The sequence below is a fragment of the Nerophis ophidion genome, linkage group LG02 (assembly GCF_033978795.1).
Source record: "Nerophis ophidion isolate RoL-2023_Sa linkage group LG02, RoL_Noph_v1.0, whole genome shotgun sequence".
Classification (NCBI taxonomy): Eukaryota; Metazoa; Chordata; class Actinopteri; order Syngnathiformes; family Syngnathidae; genus Nerophis; species Nerophis ophidion.
In genome coordinates this window covers 54646530-54666734 of record NC_084612.1, presented here as the reverse complement: position 1 = coordinate 54666734, position 20205 = coordinate 54646530, and the positions used below count along the sequence as shown (strand labels likewise).

Genomic DNA, 20205 nt, shown 5'->3' with positions numbered 1-20205 from the left:
ACAAACATAGACCCAATAATAAAACTTAAAAAAGGGTCATTAGAATAATACACAAAGCGTGCTACTATGAATATACAAATCTATTATTTATAAGTTCAAATGTATTAAAATTTTCAGACATTGTGTTTTTAAAAACAATGGAAATTATGTTTCGAGTAAAGAACAACAGCCTTCCAGCTTGTATTCTCAGGCTATTTCATTTAAGAGGAGAAAACTATAATTTACGGGGATATCGATTTTTGAAATAGGTAAAGCGAGAACAAATATAAAATACTAATCTATTACAGTTTTAGGAGTTAAATGGTGGAACAAACTCAGTGATGAGCTGAAGACCTGCACTTCTTTGGTAAGGTTTAACAAAACATTGAAAGGTGAAATAATTGAAAATTATAAAATATAGTAACAATTAATTTGATCCCATTGATTTTTTATTTTTTTTTAACGTTGATGTTCCAGGCAATCTAATCTTCAGTGAAGGTATAGGATAGGCAAATATAAGCTTTTGGCTTCAGCCTATTCCTTTTATGGTCATTCTTTTTCTTTTCTTTCGTGTGTAAATGTGCATAATTGTATACATATAACATGTACTGTAAAACTGATTACACAAAATGGTTGATTGATTTGATTGATTATATGACCGAAATAAACTTATGTCTTATTTCATTCTCAGAGAGTATGGGGTATCGGACTGCTTGATTGTGGCGGTCCGATCCCTGTACAATCAGTGTCAGAGCTTGGTCCGCATTGCCGGCAGTAGGTCGGACCTGTTTCCAGTGAGGGTTGGACTCCGCCAAGTCTGCACTTTGTCACCGATTCTGTTCATAACTTTTATGGACATAATTCCTTGGCGCAGTCAGGGCGCTGAGGGGATCCAGTTTGGTGGCTGCAGGATAAGGGCTGTGCTTTTTGCAGATGATGTGGTCCTGATGGCTTCATTTGGCCAGGATCTTCAGCTCTCACTGGATTGGTTCGCAGCCGAGTGGGATGAGAATAAGCACCTCCAAGACTCAGACCATGGTTCTCGCCCGGGAAAGGGTGGAGTGCCATCTCCAATTTGGGGGTGAGATCTTGACCCATGTGGAGGAGTTCAAGTACCTTGGAGTTATCTTCACGAGTGAGGGAAGAATGGATCGTGAGATCGACAGGCGGATCGGTGCGGCGTCTTCAGTAATACGGACGCTGTACCGATCCGCTGTGGTGAAGAAGGAGCTGAGCCGGAAGGCAAAGCTCTCAATTTACCGGTCAATATACGTTCCCATCCTCATCTACGGTTATGAGCTTTGGGTTATGACCGAAAGGACAAGATCACGGGTACAAGCGGCCGAAATTAGTTTCCTCCGCCGGGTGGCGAGTCTCCCCCTTAGAGATAGGGTGAGAAGCTCTGTCATCCGGGAGGAGCTCAAAGTAAAGCCGCATTGAAAGGAGCCAGATGAGGTGGTTCGGGCATCTGGTCAGGATGTCACCCAAATGCCTCTCCAGGGAGGTGTTTAGGGCACGTCCGACCAGCAGGAGGCTACGTTGGGAAGACTATGTCTTTTATTTGGAAGACAGGAACTGTTGCAGTTGGTCTTTAGTCTGTTGAAATAAAAAGTGTTTCTGACCTTCCTGTCGGTCGTATTTTCTTAATAATGATATGTCAGTCAAGTGAAGAACGCGACACCTTAGCGAAGATTGATGATCGCTCATTTTTAGGTCTATTTTTTTCATGCCTGGCTGGCGATGGACCGACACATTTTATTAGTTTCTTTTCAATCAAAACGTTGCTGCCTTGTTCTTCCTTATGCGACACGAGTGGTGCTGACACCTTGATGGTCCCCTTCTCAGGTCACAACCTGCTTCTATTTCCATGCCCGCCTTTACTCCGAGAGCCCTGCAAGCCTCAAGGTTTGCCTGCAAGTGTTGCGGCCTTGCTGCAAACGCAGTCTTAACACCCCCGCTCCCCCCTCCGCCATGCCACCCAGGTTGCGGGTCGGACTCGGCCTCTCTGACAGCTGCTAATTACAGGCTGACCAGCCCCTGCTGCACTCTGCATGACTGCCCCTCGCCCCGGTCAGGTTACCCACAGCCATGGGGCAGGGCCGGAGAGAAAGGTGGCCGGGGCGGGAGAAAGATAGAAAATATATAGTGGGGGGGGAACGGAGACGTTGAACAGATTGAATAGTGAGAGAGAAAAGGGAGGTGGGTTACATTCTGGGCCGGGGAGGGGGTGGTCTTGCAGTGGATTAGAGGGTGCAGATTAAGCTGCACGTTGTGCTCGAAGAGAGCTGAAAGGAAGAATTAGAAGGTGGACGCATGAAGACGACCTCTTTTGGACGCAAACATGAGGGACAACGACAAAGATGGATTATGGGTAACGGTGAATAGTTAAGTTCGGTGGTGTCCAAACTTTTTCCTCTAGGGATCGCACACTGAAACAATTTTATATATTTAAGAGTCAAAGCAAATGCAAATGTTTGCGTTTGCAAACCTTACAAAAGCACATGTTTCTAGTAAAACTCTCAAAGATACATTAATACAGATATTATTAGATGCATTGCATGTTTGGTTTAGGAGTTATGCTTGAATATTTTTTTTATTGCAAGTTCTCAGGATTCTAAGAACATTACTGTCTTATTAAAAACACATTTTTGTGTTTTTAAACCTTACAAAAGCACGTTTCCAGTAAAATGCACAAAGATATATTAATACAGGCATTATTAGACATTTTGCATGTTTGGTTTTGGAGTAATGCTTGAATAATTTTTTATTGCTTGATTCGTATTATCTCAGGATTTTAAAAACATTACTGTCTTATTGAAAAAAAATCGATTTTTTTATTTGTAAGCCTTACAAAAGCACATGTTTCTAGTAAAACTCACAAAGAAACATAAATACAGATATTATTAGACATATTGCATGTTTGGTTTAGGAGTTATGCTTGAATCATTTTTTTAATGCTTGATTCGCATATTCTCAGGATTCTAACAACATTACTGTCTTATTGAAAAAAACAAATTTTTGTGTTTCTAAGCCTTACAAAAGCACATGTTTCTAGTAAAACTCACTAAGATACATTAATACAGATATTATTAGACATACTGTATGTTTGGTTTAGGAGTTATCCTTGAATTATTATTTAATTGCTTGATTCGCATGTTCTCAGTATTTTAAGAACATTATTGTCTCATTGAAAAAAACACATTTTTTTGTTTGGAAACCTAACAAAAGCACATGTTTCCAGTAAAATGCACAAATATACATTAATACAGATATTATTATGCATATTTTATGTTTGGTTTAGGAGTTATGCATGAAAAAAAATGTTATTAATTGATTCGCATTTTCTCAGGAGTCTTAGAACGTTACTGTCGTATTGAAAAATCAAACACATTTTTGTGTTTGCAAACCTTACAAAAGCACATGTTTCCAGTAAAATGCACAAATATACATTAATACAGATATTATTAGACATATTGTATGTATGGTTTAGGAGTTATGCATGAAAAACAATTGTAAATTGCTTGATTCACATTTTCTCAGGATTCTAAGAACATTACTGTCATATTGAAATTAAAAACTAACTTTTGTGTTTGCAAACCTTACAAAAGCACATGTGTCTAGTAAAACTCAAAGATACGTGAATACAGATATTATTAGACGTATTGCATGTTTGATTTAGGAGTTATGTTTGAATAATTTTTTATGGCTTGATTCGCATATTCTCAGGATTCTAAGAACATTACTGTCTTATTGAATAAAAAACTCATTTTTGTATTTGTAAAGCTTACAAAATCACGTTTCCAGTAAAACTCACAAACATACATGAATACAGATATTATTGGACGTATTGCATGTTTGGTTTAGAAGTTAGCTTGAATATGTTTTTATTGCTTTATTCGCATGTTCTCAGGATTCTAAAAATTCCTAATTTATTGAGAATTTGCACTGGCTCCCTGTTCATTTTAGAATAGATTTTTAAAACATTGCTGTTTGTTTTTAAAGCTTTACATGGACTGGCACCTCATTATATCTCGGACCTCATCCAAATTTAAACTCCTGCGCGCGCTTTGTGCTCCGACAGCCAACTGCAGCTCGTGGTGCCCAAGACCAGACTTAAAACCAGGGGAGACAGGGGCCTTCTCTTGTGGTCGGCCCTAAGCTCTGGGACACTCTGCCCCTCCGTGTTAGAACTGCTCCCACAGTGGAGTATTTCAAGTCTCGTCTCAAGACCCATTTTTATTCTTTGGCTTTTAACACTACATGTGTTGTTTGGTCTTCTGTGTTTTTTATTTAGATTTATTTTCATTGTTTTAATTGGTTTTAACCTTTAATATCGTTTTTAATCATATTTATTTTATATTGGTTTAATATTGGTTTTATTTTTTATTCAGTCATTGGTGGGGTTAAGGATGATATTTGAATATTGTTTTTAATATTGTTGTGCAGCACTTTGGAAACATTTATGTTGTTTAAATGTGCTATATAAATAAAGTGGATTGGATTGGATTAAAAACATTACTATCTTGTTGGGAAAAAAACACATTTTTGTGTTTGTAAAGCTTACAAAAGCACATGTTTCTAGTAAAACTCACAAAGATACATGAATACAGATAATATTGGACGTATTGCATGTTTGGTTTAGGAGTTATGCGTGAAGAAATGTTTTATTGCTTGATTCGCATTTTCTCATGATTCTAAGAACGTTACTGTCGTATTGAGTAAAAATTAAATGTGTTTGTAAACGTTACAAAAGCATGTTTCTCGTAAAACTTACAAAGATACATGATTAAAAGCATTATAAGACATATTACATGTTTGGTTTAGAAGTTATGCATGAAGAAATGTTATATTGCTTCATTCGCATTATCTCAGGATTCTAAGAACATTACCATCATATTGAGTAAAAAACACATTTTTGTGTTTGTAGACCTTACAAAAGCACATGTTTCTTGTAAAACTCACAAAGATACATGAATACAGATATTAGATGTATTGCATTTTTGGTTTAGGAGTTATGTTTGAATATTTGTTTTATTGCTGGATTTGCATTTTCTCAGGATTCTAAGAACATTACTGTTATATTAAATAAAAATAAATTTGTGTGTTTGTAAACGTTACAAAAGCACATGTTTCTAGTAAAACTCACAAAGATACATGATTAAAAGCATTATAAGACATATTGCATGTTTGGTTTAGAAGTTATGCTTGAAGAAATGTTGTATTGCTTCATTCGCAGCTTCTCAGGATTCTAAGAACATTACTGTCATATTGAGTAAAAAACACATTTTTGTGCTCGTAGACCTTACAAAAGCGCACGTTTCTAGTACAATTCACAAAGATACATGAATACAGATTATAGATGTATTGCATTTTTGGTTAAGGAGTTATGTTAGAATATTTGTTTTATTGCTGGATTTGCATTTTCTCAGGATTCCAAGAACATTACTGTCATATTAAATAAAAAAAAACACATTTTTGTGTTTGTAAACCTTACAAAAGCACATCTTTCCAGTAAAACTCACAAAGATACGTGAATACAGATATTATTAGACATATTGTATGTTTGGTTTAGGAGTTATGCATGAAAAAAAATGTATTGCTTGATTTGCATTTTCTCAGGATTCTAAGAACATTACTGGCGTATTGAATAAAAAAAACACATTTTTGTGTTTGTAAACCTTACAAAAGCACATGTTTCTAGTAAAAAAACTCACAAAGATAAATTAATACAGATATTATTAGACGTATTGCGTGTTTGGTTTAGGAGTTGTGCTTGAATCATTGTTTAATGCTTGAACGCATGTTCTCAGGATGCTAAAAACATTATTATCACTTTGAAAAAAAAAGTTTTTGTTTGTTTTTTAAAGCTTACAAAAGCACATGTTTCCAGTAAAATGCACAAAGATACATTAGTGCAGATATTATTGGACATATTGTATGTTTGGTTTAGGAGTTTTGCATGAAAAAAATTGTATTGCTTGATTCGCATTTTCTCAGGATTCTAAGAACATTACTTTCATATTGAAAAAAAAACAACAACAAAGGTTTGTGTTTTTAAACGTTACAAAAGCACATGTTTCTAGTAAAACTCCCAAAGATACATGAATACAAATATTATTAGACGTATTGTATGTTTGGTTTAGGAGTTATGTGTGAAAAAATGTTTTATTGCTTCATTCGTATTTTCTCAGGAGTCTAAGAACATTACTGTCTTATTGAAAAAAAAAATGTTTGTGTTTGTAAACCTCACAAAAGCAAACTTTTCCAGTAAAACGCACATATTTACATTAATACAGATATTATTAGACATAATGTATGTTTGGTTTAGGAGTTATGCATGAAAAAAAATTGTATTGCTTGATTCACATTTTCTCAGGATTCTAAGAACATTACTGTCGTATTGAGTAAAAAATACATTTGTGTGTTTGTAAACGTTACAAAAGCACATGTTTCTAATAAAACTCACAAAGATGCATGATTAAAAGCATTATAAGACATATTGCATGTTTGGTTTATAAGTTATGCTTGAAGAAAAGTTATATTGCTTCATTCGCATTTTCTCAGGATTCTAAGAACATTACTGTCATTTTTGTGTTTGTAAACGTTACAAAAGCACATGTTTCTAATAAAACTCACAAAGATACATGATTAAAAGCATTATAAAACATATTAAATATTTGGTTTATAAGTTATGCTTGAAGAAAAGTTATATTGCTTCATTCGCATTTTCTCAGGATTCTAAGAACATTACTGTCATTTTTGTGTTTGTAGACCTTACAAAAGCACATGTTTCTAGTAAAACTCACAAAGATACATGAATACAGATATTAGACGTATTGCATTTTTGGTTTAGGAGTTATGTTGAATATTTTTTTTATTGCTGGATTTGAATTTTCTCAGGATTCTAAGAATATTACTGTCATATTGGGAAAAAAACAATTGTTGTGTTGTAAACCTTAATAACCACATGTTTCTAGTAAAACTCACAAACATACATGAATACAGATATTATTTGACATATTGTATGTTTGGTTTTGGAGTTTTGCTTGAATATTTTTATTTATTGCTTGATTCACATTTTCTCAGGATTCTAAGAACGTTACTGTCGTATTGAATTAAAAAAAAGTTTCTGTTTGTAGCACGTTTCTACTAAAACTTACAAAGATACATTAATACAGATATTAGACATATTATATGTTTGGTTTAGGAGTTATGCTTGAAGAATTGTTTTATTGCTTCATTCGCATGTTCTCAGGAGTCTAAGAACATTACTGTCTTATTGAATAAAAAATAAAAAAGTTTGTGTTTGCAAACCTTACATTAGCGCATTTTGGGGCTCCTCTCAGTTTTGGTGATTATATATTTTTTAATGCCAAAAACACAAAATATGTAATATTTTCCCCTCGCCCAAAATGTTTCTAAATTGAATATTTGACGTAATTGGTGCCTTAATTATGTAAATAATTTGTAACAACATTACTTTTGATTCATTACTTAAAAAACAAATTAGACTAAAGGTCCTGAGGATCCAAAAGCCCGCCACTCATAAAAGTGTGAAAATCAATTATTTCTGTTGTAATGCTTAGATCAGTTTTATCCGTCAGTTATAAGTTTTTATCATTTTTTGGAGCACTGACAGTATTAAAGTAAAAGAAAAAGCCTGCATTGCAGCTTTGTGTGGTTATTGGCAATATTGCAACATTAGTTTTATTACATTACAACTGCTTGCTCTTTTATTCTACGTTGTGTATATACATACATATATATATATATATATACATATATATATATATATATATATATACAAAGCTGCAATGCAGGCTTTTTTTTACTTTAAGACTGTCAGTGCTTTCAAAAAAATAATAAAAACTATATTTTTTATTAATTATTTAAAAAAATTAAAACGTATTCTGGAAATGTGCCATGGGCTGTTAAAAAATTAGCTGCAGGCCGCAAATGGCCCCTCGGGGCCGCACTTTGGACACCTTTGATGTAGTTGATTTGCAGCATGCATAACACGAACAATGACGTTGTCATGACAACAAATTAAAAAGTGCACTGTGCTAAGTGGCAGGTGTCAGCATATGGCCAATATAATGTTTGCAGAAACCTCTTACATACCGATTGAATGTGAGTGTGACATCGTTATTCTGGCTAGAATATAATGCAGATCAAATCATACTGAGATTGCAGGTGTGTCTTTCTACTGAGAAATACAGCAACAGTTTTTTTGTTTTAGTTTATTTTAAAAAGAGCTTCTCTATCATAAATGTGTCAGCTATTGTATAAACTAATTGAACAACTTTCAGAAAAACAGAAGGAGATCATACTTTTACCACAAAATCCATTTTCATTATGAAGGATAGGCAAATAAACTATATTGCCAAAAGTATTTGGCCACCTATCCAAATGATGAGAATCAGGTGTCCTAATCCCTTGGCCCTGCCACAGGTGTATAAAATCAAGCACTTAGGCCTGGAGACTGTTTCTACAAACATTTGTGAAAGAATGGGCCGCTCTCAGTGATTTCCAGCGCTGAACTGTCATAGGATGCCACCTGTGCAACAAATCCAGTCGTGAAATTTCCTCGCTCCTAAATATTCCAAAGTCAGCTTTATTATAAGAAAAGTGAAGAGTTTGGGAACAACAGCAACTCAGCCACCAAGTGGTAGGCCACGTAAACTGACAGAGAGGGGTCAGTGGATGCTGAAGCGCATAGTGCAAAGATTTTCTGCACAGTCAGTTGCTACAGAGCTCTAAACTTCATGTGACCTTCCAATTAGCCCACGTACAGTACGCAGAGAGCTTCATGGAATGGGTTCCCATGGCAGAGCAGCTGCATCCAAGCCATACATCACCAAGTCCAATGCAAAGCGTGGGATGCAGTGGTGTAAAGCAGTGGTCCCCAACCTTTTTGTATCCGCGGACCGGTCAACGCTTAATAATTTGTCCTGCGGCCCAGGGGGGTGTCCTTTTTTTTTCTTTTCTTTTTTTTTCTTCTTTGTCATGAAAAAGGGATGTTTTTGTCATGAAAAAGGGAGTTTTTTGTGGTTAGTGCACTATTTGTAAGTGCATATTGTGTTTTTTTTGTTGATTTAATAAAAAAAAAAAATATATATATATTTTTATTTATTTATTTATTTTTTTTAACAAAAAATTCTTCTGCGGCCCGGTACCAATCGGGCCACGGCCCGGTGGTTGGGGACCACTGGTGTAAAGCACGTCGCCACTGGACTCTAGAGCAGTGGAGACGCCTTCTCTTTCCATCCGGCAATCTGATAGACTAGTCTGGGTTTGGAGGTTGCCAGGAGAATGTTACATTTCGGACTGCATTGTGCCGAATGTGAAATTTGGTGCAGGAGGAATTATGGTGCGAGATTGTTTTTCAGGAGTTGGGCTTGGTTCCTTTGAATACTCCAGGATACCAAAACATTTTGGACAATTCCATGCTCTCAACCTTGCGGGAAAAGTTTGGAACGGGCCCCTTCCTCTTCCAACATGACTGTGCATCAATCATTATACCAAGAAACTTGGTTTCATTTACTCTTTGAATTTTTACTCCGCATATTCGATTTTGTGTTTGACTTTCTCTTTTACTGGTACCAAATAGCATTATTTTAGTTTTACTGAGATTCAAAGATAGTCTGTTTTTGTCAAACCATCTTTTTAATGTGTTAATTTTTTCTGTTATTATTTGTATTATCTTTTGTGTGTTCTGTCCTGAACAAAACACAGTTGTATCAACTGCAAATAATACTAACTTTACATCTTTTGTAACTTTACAAATGTCATATTAGTATTAAGGGTATGCAAGATGTGTGGCGTAACATCATTTTGTTCATGAGCAGCATCATAACTTTTGATAACTATCATTGATAACATTATCTGTTTTTTAACCTTCAACTGGTCTGATGATATGAAGAAGGTCGTCTCATGCACATGCAAGACTAGAAAGTTCCAAAAATGGGGACTAGAACAGATGGGCCTTTTAAGATACCGGTATAAGCAAAACCATGAGAGTGAGCTCTCTAGTGGACAGAAGAACACATCACAGTCCTGCCACACTTTCAGGTTCTTGCTAATCCAGCTGGAGATGGTCACCCACTTCCAGAAGCAAACCACATTTAAAGTCATCAACCTGCCAAAAAATGCAGATATATTTTAGAGAGAGAGATATCTGTAGTGTATATATATATATATATATATATATATATATATATATATATGTAGTGAAGTGAAGTGAATTATATTTATATAGCGCTTTTCTCAAGTGACTCAAAGCGCTTTACATGGTGACACCCAATATCTAAGTTACATTTAAACCAGTGTGGGTGGCACTGGGAGCAGGTGGGTAAAGTGTCTTGCCCAAGGACACAACGACAGTAACTAGGATGGCACAAGCGGGAATCGAACCTGCAACCCTCACGTTGCTGGCACTGCCACTCTACCAACCAAGCTATGCCGCCTCACGTATATATCATGTATATATATCATGTATATATATCATGTGTATATATATATATATATATATATATATATATATATATATATATATATATATATATATATATATATGTATATGTGACTACCTCTTGAAGCTCATGGAGGGTCATATATATATATAAATATATGTCATAAATAAATATATGACAAATATATACATCACCTATATATATATATATATATATATATATATATATATATATATATAGGTGACTACCTCTTAAAGCTCATGGAGAGTCATATATATATATATCTATATCGATATGTATATATATATATAGATATAGATATAGATATATATAGATATATATATAGATATAAAGGTGACTATCTCTTGAAGCTCATGGAGAGAATGCCAAGAGTGTGCAAAGCAGTAATTGGAGCAAAGGGTGGCTATTTTGAAGAAACTAGAATATAAAACGTGTTAATTCACAGTTTTGATGTGGCAATCTACAACGTAAATAGTCATGAAAATAAAGAAAACGCATAGAATGAAAAGAAGGTGTGTCCAAACTTTTGGCCTTTACTGTATATATACATATACACTATATTGCCAAAAGTATTTGGCCACCTGCCTTGACTCACATATGAACTTGAAGTGCCATCCCATTCCTAACCCATAGGGTTCAATGTGATGCAGCTATTACAGCTTCAACTCTTCTGGAAGGCTGTCCACAAGGTTGCGGAGTGTGTTTATAGGAATTGTTCTACCATTCTTCCAAAAGCGTATTGGTGAGGTCACACACTGATGTTTGTGGAGAAGGCCTGGCCCTCAGTCTCCGTTCTAATTAATCTCAAAGGTGTTCTATCGGGTTCAGGTCAGGACTCTGCGCAGGCCAGTCAAGATCATCTACAACAAACTCTGTCATCCGTGTCTTTATGGATCTTGCTTTGTGCACTGGTGCACAGTTATTTTGGAAGAGGAAGGGGCCGGCTCCAAATTCTTGCCACAAGGTTGGGAGCATGGAATTGTCCAAAATGTTTTGGTATCCTGGAGCATTCAAAGTTTGTTACACTGGAACTAACTCCTGAAAAACAACCCCACACCTTAATTCCTCTGCTGACCCCTCTATGTCAGTTTACGTGGTCTACCACTTGGTGGCTAAGTTGCTCTTGTTCCCAAACTCTTCCATGTTCTTATAATAAAGCCGACAGTTGACTTTGGAATATTCAGGAACGAAGGAATTTCACGACTGGATTTGTTGTACAGGTGGCATCCTATAACAGTTCCACTCTGGAAATCCCTGAGTGCGGCCCATTCTTTCACAAGTTTGTAGATACAGTCTCCATGCCTAAGTGCTTGATTTTATACACCTGTGGCTAGTCCAAGTGATAAGGACACCTGATTCTCAGCATTTCGACGGATGGCCAAATACTTTTGGAAAAATAGTAAATATATATATATATATATATATATATATATATATATATATATGTATATATATATATATATATATATACAAACCCTGTTTCCATATGAGTTGGGAAATTGTGTTATACGTAAATATAAACAGAATACAATGATTTGCAAATCCTTTTCAACCCATATTCAGTTGAATGCTCTACAAAGACAATTTGATGTTCAAACTCATAAACTATATATATTTTTTGCAAATAATAAATAACTTAGAATTTCATGGCTCCAACACGTGCCAGAGTGGTTGGGAAAGGGCATGTTCACCATTGTGTTACATCACCTTTTCTTTTAACAACACTCAATAAACGTTTGGGAACTGAGGAAACTAATTGTTGAAGCTTTGAAAGTGGAATTCTTTCCCATTCTTGTTTTATGTGGAGCTTCAGTCGTTCAACAGTCCGGGGTCTCCGCTGTCGTATTTTACGCTTCATAATGTGCCACACATTTTTAATAGGATTGGGTCTGGACTGCAGGCGGGCCAGGAAAGTGCCCGCACTCTTTTACTACAAAACCTCGCTGTTGTAACACGTGGCTTGGCATTGTCTTGCTGAAATAAGCAGGGGCGTCCATGATAACGTTGCTTGCATGGCAACATATGTTGCTCCAAAACCTGTATGGACCTTTTAGCATTAATGGTGCCTTCCCAGATGGGTAAGTTACCCATGCCTTGGGCAATAATAAATGATAAATGGGTTGTACTTGTATAGCGCTTTTCTACCTTCAAGGTACTCAAAGCGCTTTGACATTACTTCCGCATTTACCCATTCACAGACTGACGGAGGGAGCTGCCATGCAAGGCGCCAACCAGCACCCATCAGGGGCAAGGGTGAAGTGTCTTGCTCAGGACACAACGAACGTGACGAGGTTGGTACTAGGTGGGATTTGAACCAGGGACCCTCGGGTTGCGCACGGCCACTCTTCCACTGCGCCATCACAGATGCTGGCTTTTGAACTTTGCGCCTATAACAATTCGGATGGTTATTTTCCTCTTTATTCCGGAGGACACCACGTCCACAGTTTCCAAATATAATTTGAAATGTGGACTCGTCAGACCACAGAACACTTTTCCACTTTGCATCAGTCCATCTTAGGTGAGCTCGAGCCCAGCCAAGCCAGCGGTGTTATTTGGTGTTTTCATGGAAGCTGCTTTTATAGCCAATCATGGCAACCACCTGTTCCCAATTAGCCTGCACACCTGTGGGATGTTCCAAAGTGTTTGATGAGCATTCCTCAACTTTATCAGTATTTATTGCCACCTCTCCCAACTTCTTTGTCACATGTTGCTGGCATCAAATTCTAAAGTTAATGATTATTTGCAAAAAAACATTTTTTTATCAGTGTGAACATCAAATATGTTGTCGTTGTAGCATATTCAACTGAATATGTGTTCAAAATTAGTTGCAAATCATTGTATTCCGTTTATATTTACATCTAACACAATTTCACAACTCATATGGAAACGGGGTTTATATATACATATATATATACATATATATATATATATATATATATATATATATATATATATTCATTTCATCAGATTAATCACGTTTTGGAAAGTTTTTTTATCACAGGTGATTACTCGCTTTTAAAAATACAATTTACTTAAGAAAGGACTCCAATATTTGTAAAGAAATGCAATTTTATGGTCAGAATGTCATTCAGGAGTGCTTTTAAACGTTTTACTTGAGTGCATGACATTTATTTGCCCAAAACTTGGTAACAGTTGTATCTAAAGTCCTTTCAAGCTGATAGTTTTGGAGTGACATTTGTGACGAATGAATCGGCGTGATCACTGACTATATCGCGGTCAAGGTGAAAGAGTTCCGAACATATTATGCAAATGTGCAATAGAGCTCACATGAGAGCTGCTGTTTCGGTGCTGTGAGCTGTATGGTTGTTTCTTTGTCTTTATTTAGTTTTATTTCTTATGAATGAACGGGTGTTAAACTGCAATTAAAAATGTTGATAGTGTGCATTTATGAGAAAAAAGAATGCAGGTTATGGCAAGCAGAACATTCTTGCTTTATTTAAACTATTTTTCTTAATATACACATGGAGGCTATCATAACAATAATTAGCTTTATTGTCTCCGAGGAGAAATTTGTCTTGAAACATCAAGACACAGCGTTTTACATACATACATACATACATACATATATATGTATACATACATACATATCATCTGCGGTCACTTGAACGGGTATGACGATCCTCCTGGTAGGGGTGTATCCCTTTATGGAGGATGCCTTTGCGTGACTTTGTTTAATGGGAGGAGACTGGTGCACAGACAGTCACCACAAGATCCTTGACAGAACCGGGTCAGGGTCCAGTAGCATGGAGTCCAAGACGAATGGGGACCCTTTTCTGCTGCAGCTTTCTCCCGCCATCGCAGCCGTTGTGGTAGTTTTTAAAATCTACCGTCTTCCGCCTGCTCTGCCGTTGAGGTCTTCACCGTATCCCTGACTCAGGGGCATTCAGGTACTAGGCCTTTGCCAAGGGCCAACTGGGGTAAGAGTAGTAAAGGGTTTAAGCTCCTAGTGCCCCCAGACCCCATAGAGGAGCCTCCACTGCCGGAAAAACTTTAACGTCATGCCCAAGACACACATACATATATACATACATACATGCATTAATACATACATACATGCATGCATACATACATACATACCTACAGTGGGGCTAAAAAGTATTTAGTCAGCCACCGATTGTGCAAGTTCTCTTCCACTTAAAATGATAACAGAGGTCTGTAATTTTCATCATAGGTACACTTTAACTGTGAGAGACAGAATGTGAAAAAAAAACATCCAGGAATTCACATTGTAGGAATTTTAAAGAATTTATATGTAAATTATGGTGGAAAATAAGTATTTGGTCAACCATTCAAAGCTCTCACTGATGGAAGGAGGTTTTGGTTCAAAATTTCACGATACATTCTTTCTTTAACACGGATCAATTGTCCTGTCCCTTAAGCAGAAAATCAACCCCAAAGCATGATGTTTCCACCCTTATGCTTCACAGTAGGTGTGGTGTTCTTGGGATGCAACTCAGTATTCTTCTTCCTCCAAAAACGATGAGTTGAGTTTATACCAAAAAGTTCTATTTTGGTTTCATCTGACCACATGACATTCTCCCAATCCTCTGCTGTATCATCCATGTATCAGTTTTGGTATGAACTCAACTCGTCGTGTTTGGAGGAAGAAGAATACTGAGTTGCATCCCAAGAACACCATACCTACTTTGAAGCATGGAGGTGGAAACATCATGCTTTGGAGCTGTTTTTCTGCTAAGGGGACAGGACGATTGATCTATCTGACGCCATATAGTATAAAGAAGTCATATTGTTCCATTACCTTTGTTCATACTACTGTCACTACTCAACTGGCAAAGAACTGTAGGCACCTTAATATTTGTTGCTCCTACACTGTATATACTGCTGTACTATTTGATCTTGCACTGGTACTGTATTCGACTACTGTACTTTTACTTGTACTGATACCTCTACTATAACTACTGTAACTTATTGTGCAACTTATTGTGCTGTAATTAATGTAAATCAGAGCTATTAAATTTTTTGAAGTTTCGGTATTTAATGTATTAGATTCTGCAACTAGTGTTTGGATCCCACTGTACGCAATATCCAAAGAGCATGGAAAAAGCATTTCACTGCGGTGTAGTCTGCATGTGACAAATAACCTTGAACCTTTAAGCCAGTGGTACCCCTCATAGTCGGTTGATTCCAATGGAAGTGGCGGGAATTTCCTCGTTTCAATGCCACGACAGCTAAGCTATCTTCTGGGGTCGGCTGACCTTGTCTCACAAGATGTAGTTTCTCTTTAAATATCCTTCTTGAAAATAGTCTTGCAAATGTTTGTCTGCCACCTAATAAACGTTTTGCTATCCGTCTTTGTGGGTAAAAAAATAAAAGTGAGTACCGGCGATTTCTCTGCAAGGTTCCGGTGCTACTTCCTGCTTTTGCAAATAACAACTTGTGGTTGGATACTCACTTGGGAGGGACAAGTGAGCCCTAACCCTAACGTAAAGCTACTGAGATGGGCTACTGTTACCAACTTCTGTGTTATGTACAGAAGGAGTAGACGGCACAGACAATAGGGGGCGTAGTATTTAGCTCTATGTTTTATAAGATATATACTATATATGTATAAATAACAAATAATAATATAAATAAACCCGGGACATGAAGTGTGATGAATCCAAAGAGTGTGTGTGTGAGACTATGTGTGGAGATTAGCTGTAGAGTGTTACCGGAGTGTTGAGCGAGGGAGGCGGCTCGTAGATCCGTGATACAAGCAGGTAGTCGAGGGGCTATAGTGAGGCGGGAGGTCGAGATCCAACAGGCGGTCAGGGACGCATAGGGAATGCAGGGGAGATGAGATGCACTGCTCTTAACACGGGAACGGAGGGAGGCTGCTGTATCGACAAGAAAACACAAGATAATCAACACGGAGAGGAGAGAAACACAGAGAGAGAGTTTGCAAAAAGCTAGACTGGAATGGCTAACTGTACAGGACAAGTCGCTATGTTCTGGCACGGGATAGCAAGTTGGGCAGGCTTTTAAAGGCTTTCCTCTGATCAGCCGCTGGTGCGCTGATTACTGGTGATTGACTGCAGTCGCTTGCTGTCATCGGCCTGATGGCACGCTCCTGGAGGTGCGCATTGGAATTGACATCTTGATCTGATTGGCTATGGCAACTGTCTATCAACTAACACTGCACAGCCGCCTGCTAATATTGATTCAGAAGGATTCCGGCAGAATTCATACAGCACTGGCAACAAGTTAGCATAATTCTGATTGGATAAAGGCTCTATTGTGAATCCAAGAAACACTGGATGAGTAGAGTATGATGAATGATTTTACATATGTATGGAAAGTATATTAAAAATAAAATGTACTTACTAATTTATCATCATAATTTATGTCAGGGCAGCAGAGAAGACCTTGTCGGCCCTGGCGGCACATTTATGCTTTTGTAGTTGTTATTAGATTATTATAAGCTGTTTCCGGAATTTACTTTGATAGGCTTATGCGATGCAAAAAAATAATGCCGCAATGCCAACAAAATAAACTGTTTGGTGGAGCACTTATTCATCAATCTGACTGTAATATGTGCTTAAATTGAGGTTTGTTAAATAAAGGAGGTGGTCAAGTCATGGGCTGGTGGTGTCCCAATTCTTTTGCATATGACTCAGGTGGTGCATTTACACACAAGTTGATGATTTGTGTAATATTCCTTTACCAGCCTCCTGCCTCCAGACCAGTCCCCCTACAGCGACGTGCCCTCTTTGCATGCACCGCTCCTCAGCTGCCCTCCCCAGGACTGCAGAGCCATGTACAACCCAATGACTCCCGGCATGGGTCACGGATCAGGACCGGGGCAGAGCATAAGTCAGTGTTTGGATCAATATATGAGGCCCCCCCAAGCTTCGCTCCCGCTCGGCATGATGGGCCACAGAAACATAGAAGGTAAGTGGATACTCTACAGCAGGGGTCCTAACCTTATTGACTTTTGGGACCCGATATTTCTAATGGGCCTGCTCAAATACTAATAATACATTAGTAATCTTACTCTTTATTTTAATTGTACATATAATGTTGTTGCTCTAAAAGAAACAAACACAATTAATAATGAATATGTTTCTTATACTGTCAATAAAATGAAAATACAGCTTCACCACTTTAGTTATCATTTTTGCGCTTTAGAAACGTCTCTCGGGCAGCACAGTTGAACAGGGGTTAGTGCATGTGCCTTACAGTACGAAGGTCCTGAGTAGTCCTGCGTTCAATTCCGGGCTCGGGATCTTTCTGTGTGGAGTTTCCATGTTCTCCCTGTGACTGCGAGGGTTCCCTACGGGTACTCCGGCTTCCTCCCACCTCCAAAAACATGAACCTGGGGATAGGTTGATTGGCAACACTAAATGGTCCCTATTAAGGAATTTGGGTGTGAATGTTCTCTATCTGTGTTGGCCTTGTGATGGGGTGACGACTTGTCCAGGGTGTACCCCGCCTTCCGCCCCAATGCAGCTGTACCCCCGCAACCCCAAAAAGGGACAAGCGGTAGAAAATGGATGGATGGAAGAAACTTCTCTGACTTTAGCTCCAGACCTCTTCTGTTTGTTTGAGATTGTCATTACTGCCACAAGTGGTAGGAAAGTGTAAAACAACTGAGTACCACACCTGAGAAACAGATATTTTTTGGCGGCCCTCTAGCACAGTGTTTTTCAACCACTAGTGTACAATGAGATATTGTTTTGTGTGCCGTGGGAGATTATCTCTTTTCACCTAATTGGGTTAAAAATATTTTTTGCCAACCAATATTTATAATCCGCAAACACGGCTGCCACATACTGATATGTGGCAGCCGGTAGCTAGTTGCTTTCTAGATGTCGGGAACGACGAGGATGGTTTGCAGGTAAAAAGGTATCTAACGCTTAAACCCCAAAAAAACAAAAGGCGAGTTCTGCTAAGAAAAGGCATTGAAGGCTAAGCAAAACAAAGCTAAAACTGAACTGGCTGCAAAGAAAAAAAAACAGAATGCTGGACGACAGCAAAGACTTATAGTGTGTGAAGCAGACGCCGTCCACAAAGTACATCCGTACATGACAATCAACACCAAAATAGGAGCGCAAGTCAAGAAGTAAAACACTACACACAGGAATACAGCAAAAAAAATCCAAATAAGTCAGGGTGTGATGTGACAGGTGGTGACATTACACCTACTTTTGCACAAGAGCTATATTGATGCATGCTTGGTTATGCTTTAAATTCATATCCAACAATTGCGAAAAAGACTTTTTATTGTCAATATCGGCTGCTGAGTTTCATTTTTTAATATTTTGTGCTGGTGGTGTGCCTTGGGATTTTTTCAATGAAAAAAAATGTGCCCTGGCTCAGAAAAGATTGAAAAACTAGGGGCCCCGCCTTATGGTTCAGAACCAGTGCAAGTCTACAGTACGTGACTCCTTTTAGGCCCCAGTGGACAAAAAAAAGGCCCATAAAGGCATGCTCAGTGAAAATCAACGTGGAAGAATTTCAAAGCCCTGACCTCAACCCATTAGCATTCTGACATATTGAAGAAGTATTTTAGCTTCAAAGAAATACCAGCTCCTTGTTCTTCCATATTCACTTCCTGTAGCGACATTGATCGTGTTGCTTTGTCACATAGAGGCATAAACGGTAAAAAAAAATATCCATCCATCCATTTGCTACCGCTTATTCCCTTTTGGCGTCGCGGGGGGCGCTGGCGCCTATCTCAGCTACACTCGGGCGGAAGGCAGCGTACACCCTGGACAAGTCGCCAACTCATCACAGTGCCAACACAGATAGACAGACAACATTCACACTCACATTCACAAACTAGGGCCAATTTAGTAAAAATATATATATTTTTTTTTAAATAAGCAAGTTACTTTTTAATTTTCCTGAAGGAATCAATAAAGAACTATCTATCTACAAACCCCGTTTCCATATGAGTTGGGAAATTGTGTTTTATGTAAATATAAACGGAATACAATGATTTGCAAATCCTTTTCAACCCATATTCAGTTGAATATGCTACAAAGACAATATATTTGATGTTCAAACTGATAAACATTTTTTGTTGTGCAAATAATCATTAACTTTAGAATTTGATGCCAGCAACATGTGACAAAGAAGTTAGGAAAGGTGGCAATAAATACTTGTTAAGTTGAGGAATGCTCATCAAACACTTATTTGGAACATCCCACAGGTGTGCAGGCTAATTGGGAACAGGTGGGTGCCATGATTGGGTATAAAAGCAGCTTCCATGAAATGCTCAGTCATTCACAAACAAGGACGGGGCATAAGTCACCACTTTGTGAACAAATGTGTGAGCAAATTGTCAAACAGTTTAAGAACAACATTTCTCACTGGTCTATTGCAAAGAATTTAGGGATTTCACCATCTACGGTCCGTAATATCATCAAAAAGTTCAGAGAATCTGGAGAAATCACTGAACATAAGCGATGATATAACGGACTTTCGTTCCCTCAGGCGGTACTGCATCAAAAAGCGACATCAGTGTGTAAAGGATATCACCACATGGGCTCAGGAACACTTTAGAAAATCACCGTCAGTAACTACAGATTGTCGCTACATCTGTAAGTGCAAGTTAAAACTGCTATGCGAAGCCAAAGCCATTTATCAACGACACCCAGAAACGCCGCCGGCTTCTCTGGGCCCGAGCTCAGCTAAGATGGACTGATGCAAAGTGGAGAAGTGTTCTGTGGTCTGACGAGTCCATATTTCAAATAGTTTTTTGGAAACG

At 37.8% G+C, this 20205-nt stretch overlaps 1 protein-coding gene across 1 annotated transcript in view; it reads left to right on the top strand.

The window, feature by feature from the left end:
* The window catches only part of gli1 (GLI family zinc finger 1), a 187765-nt gene that overhangs the window by 135775 nt on the left and 31785 nt on the right, over positions 1–20205 (top strand). The window contains exon 3 of the mRNA XM_061886684.1: positions 17161–17384. Coding sequence (XP_061742668.1) covers positions 17161–17384 — 224 coding nt within the window. The remainder of the gene's footprint in view (positions 1–17160; positions 17385–20205) is intronic.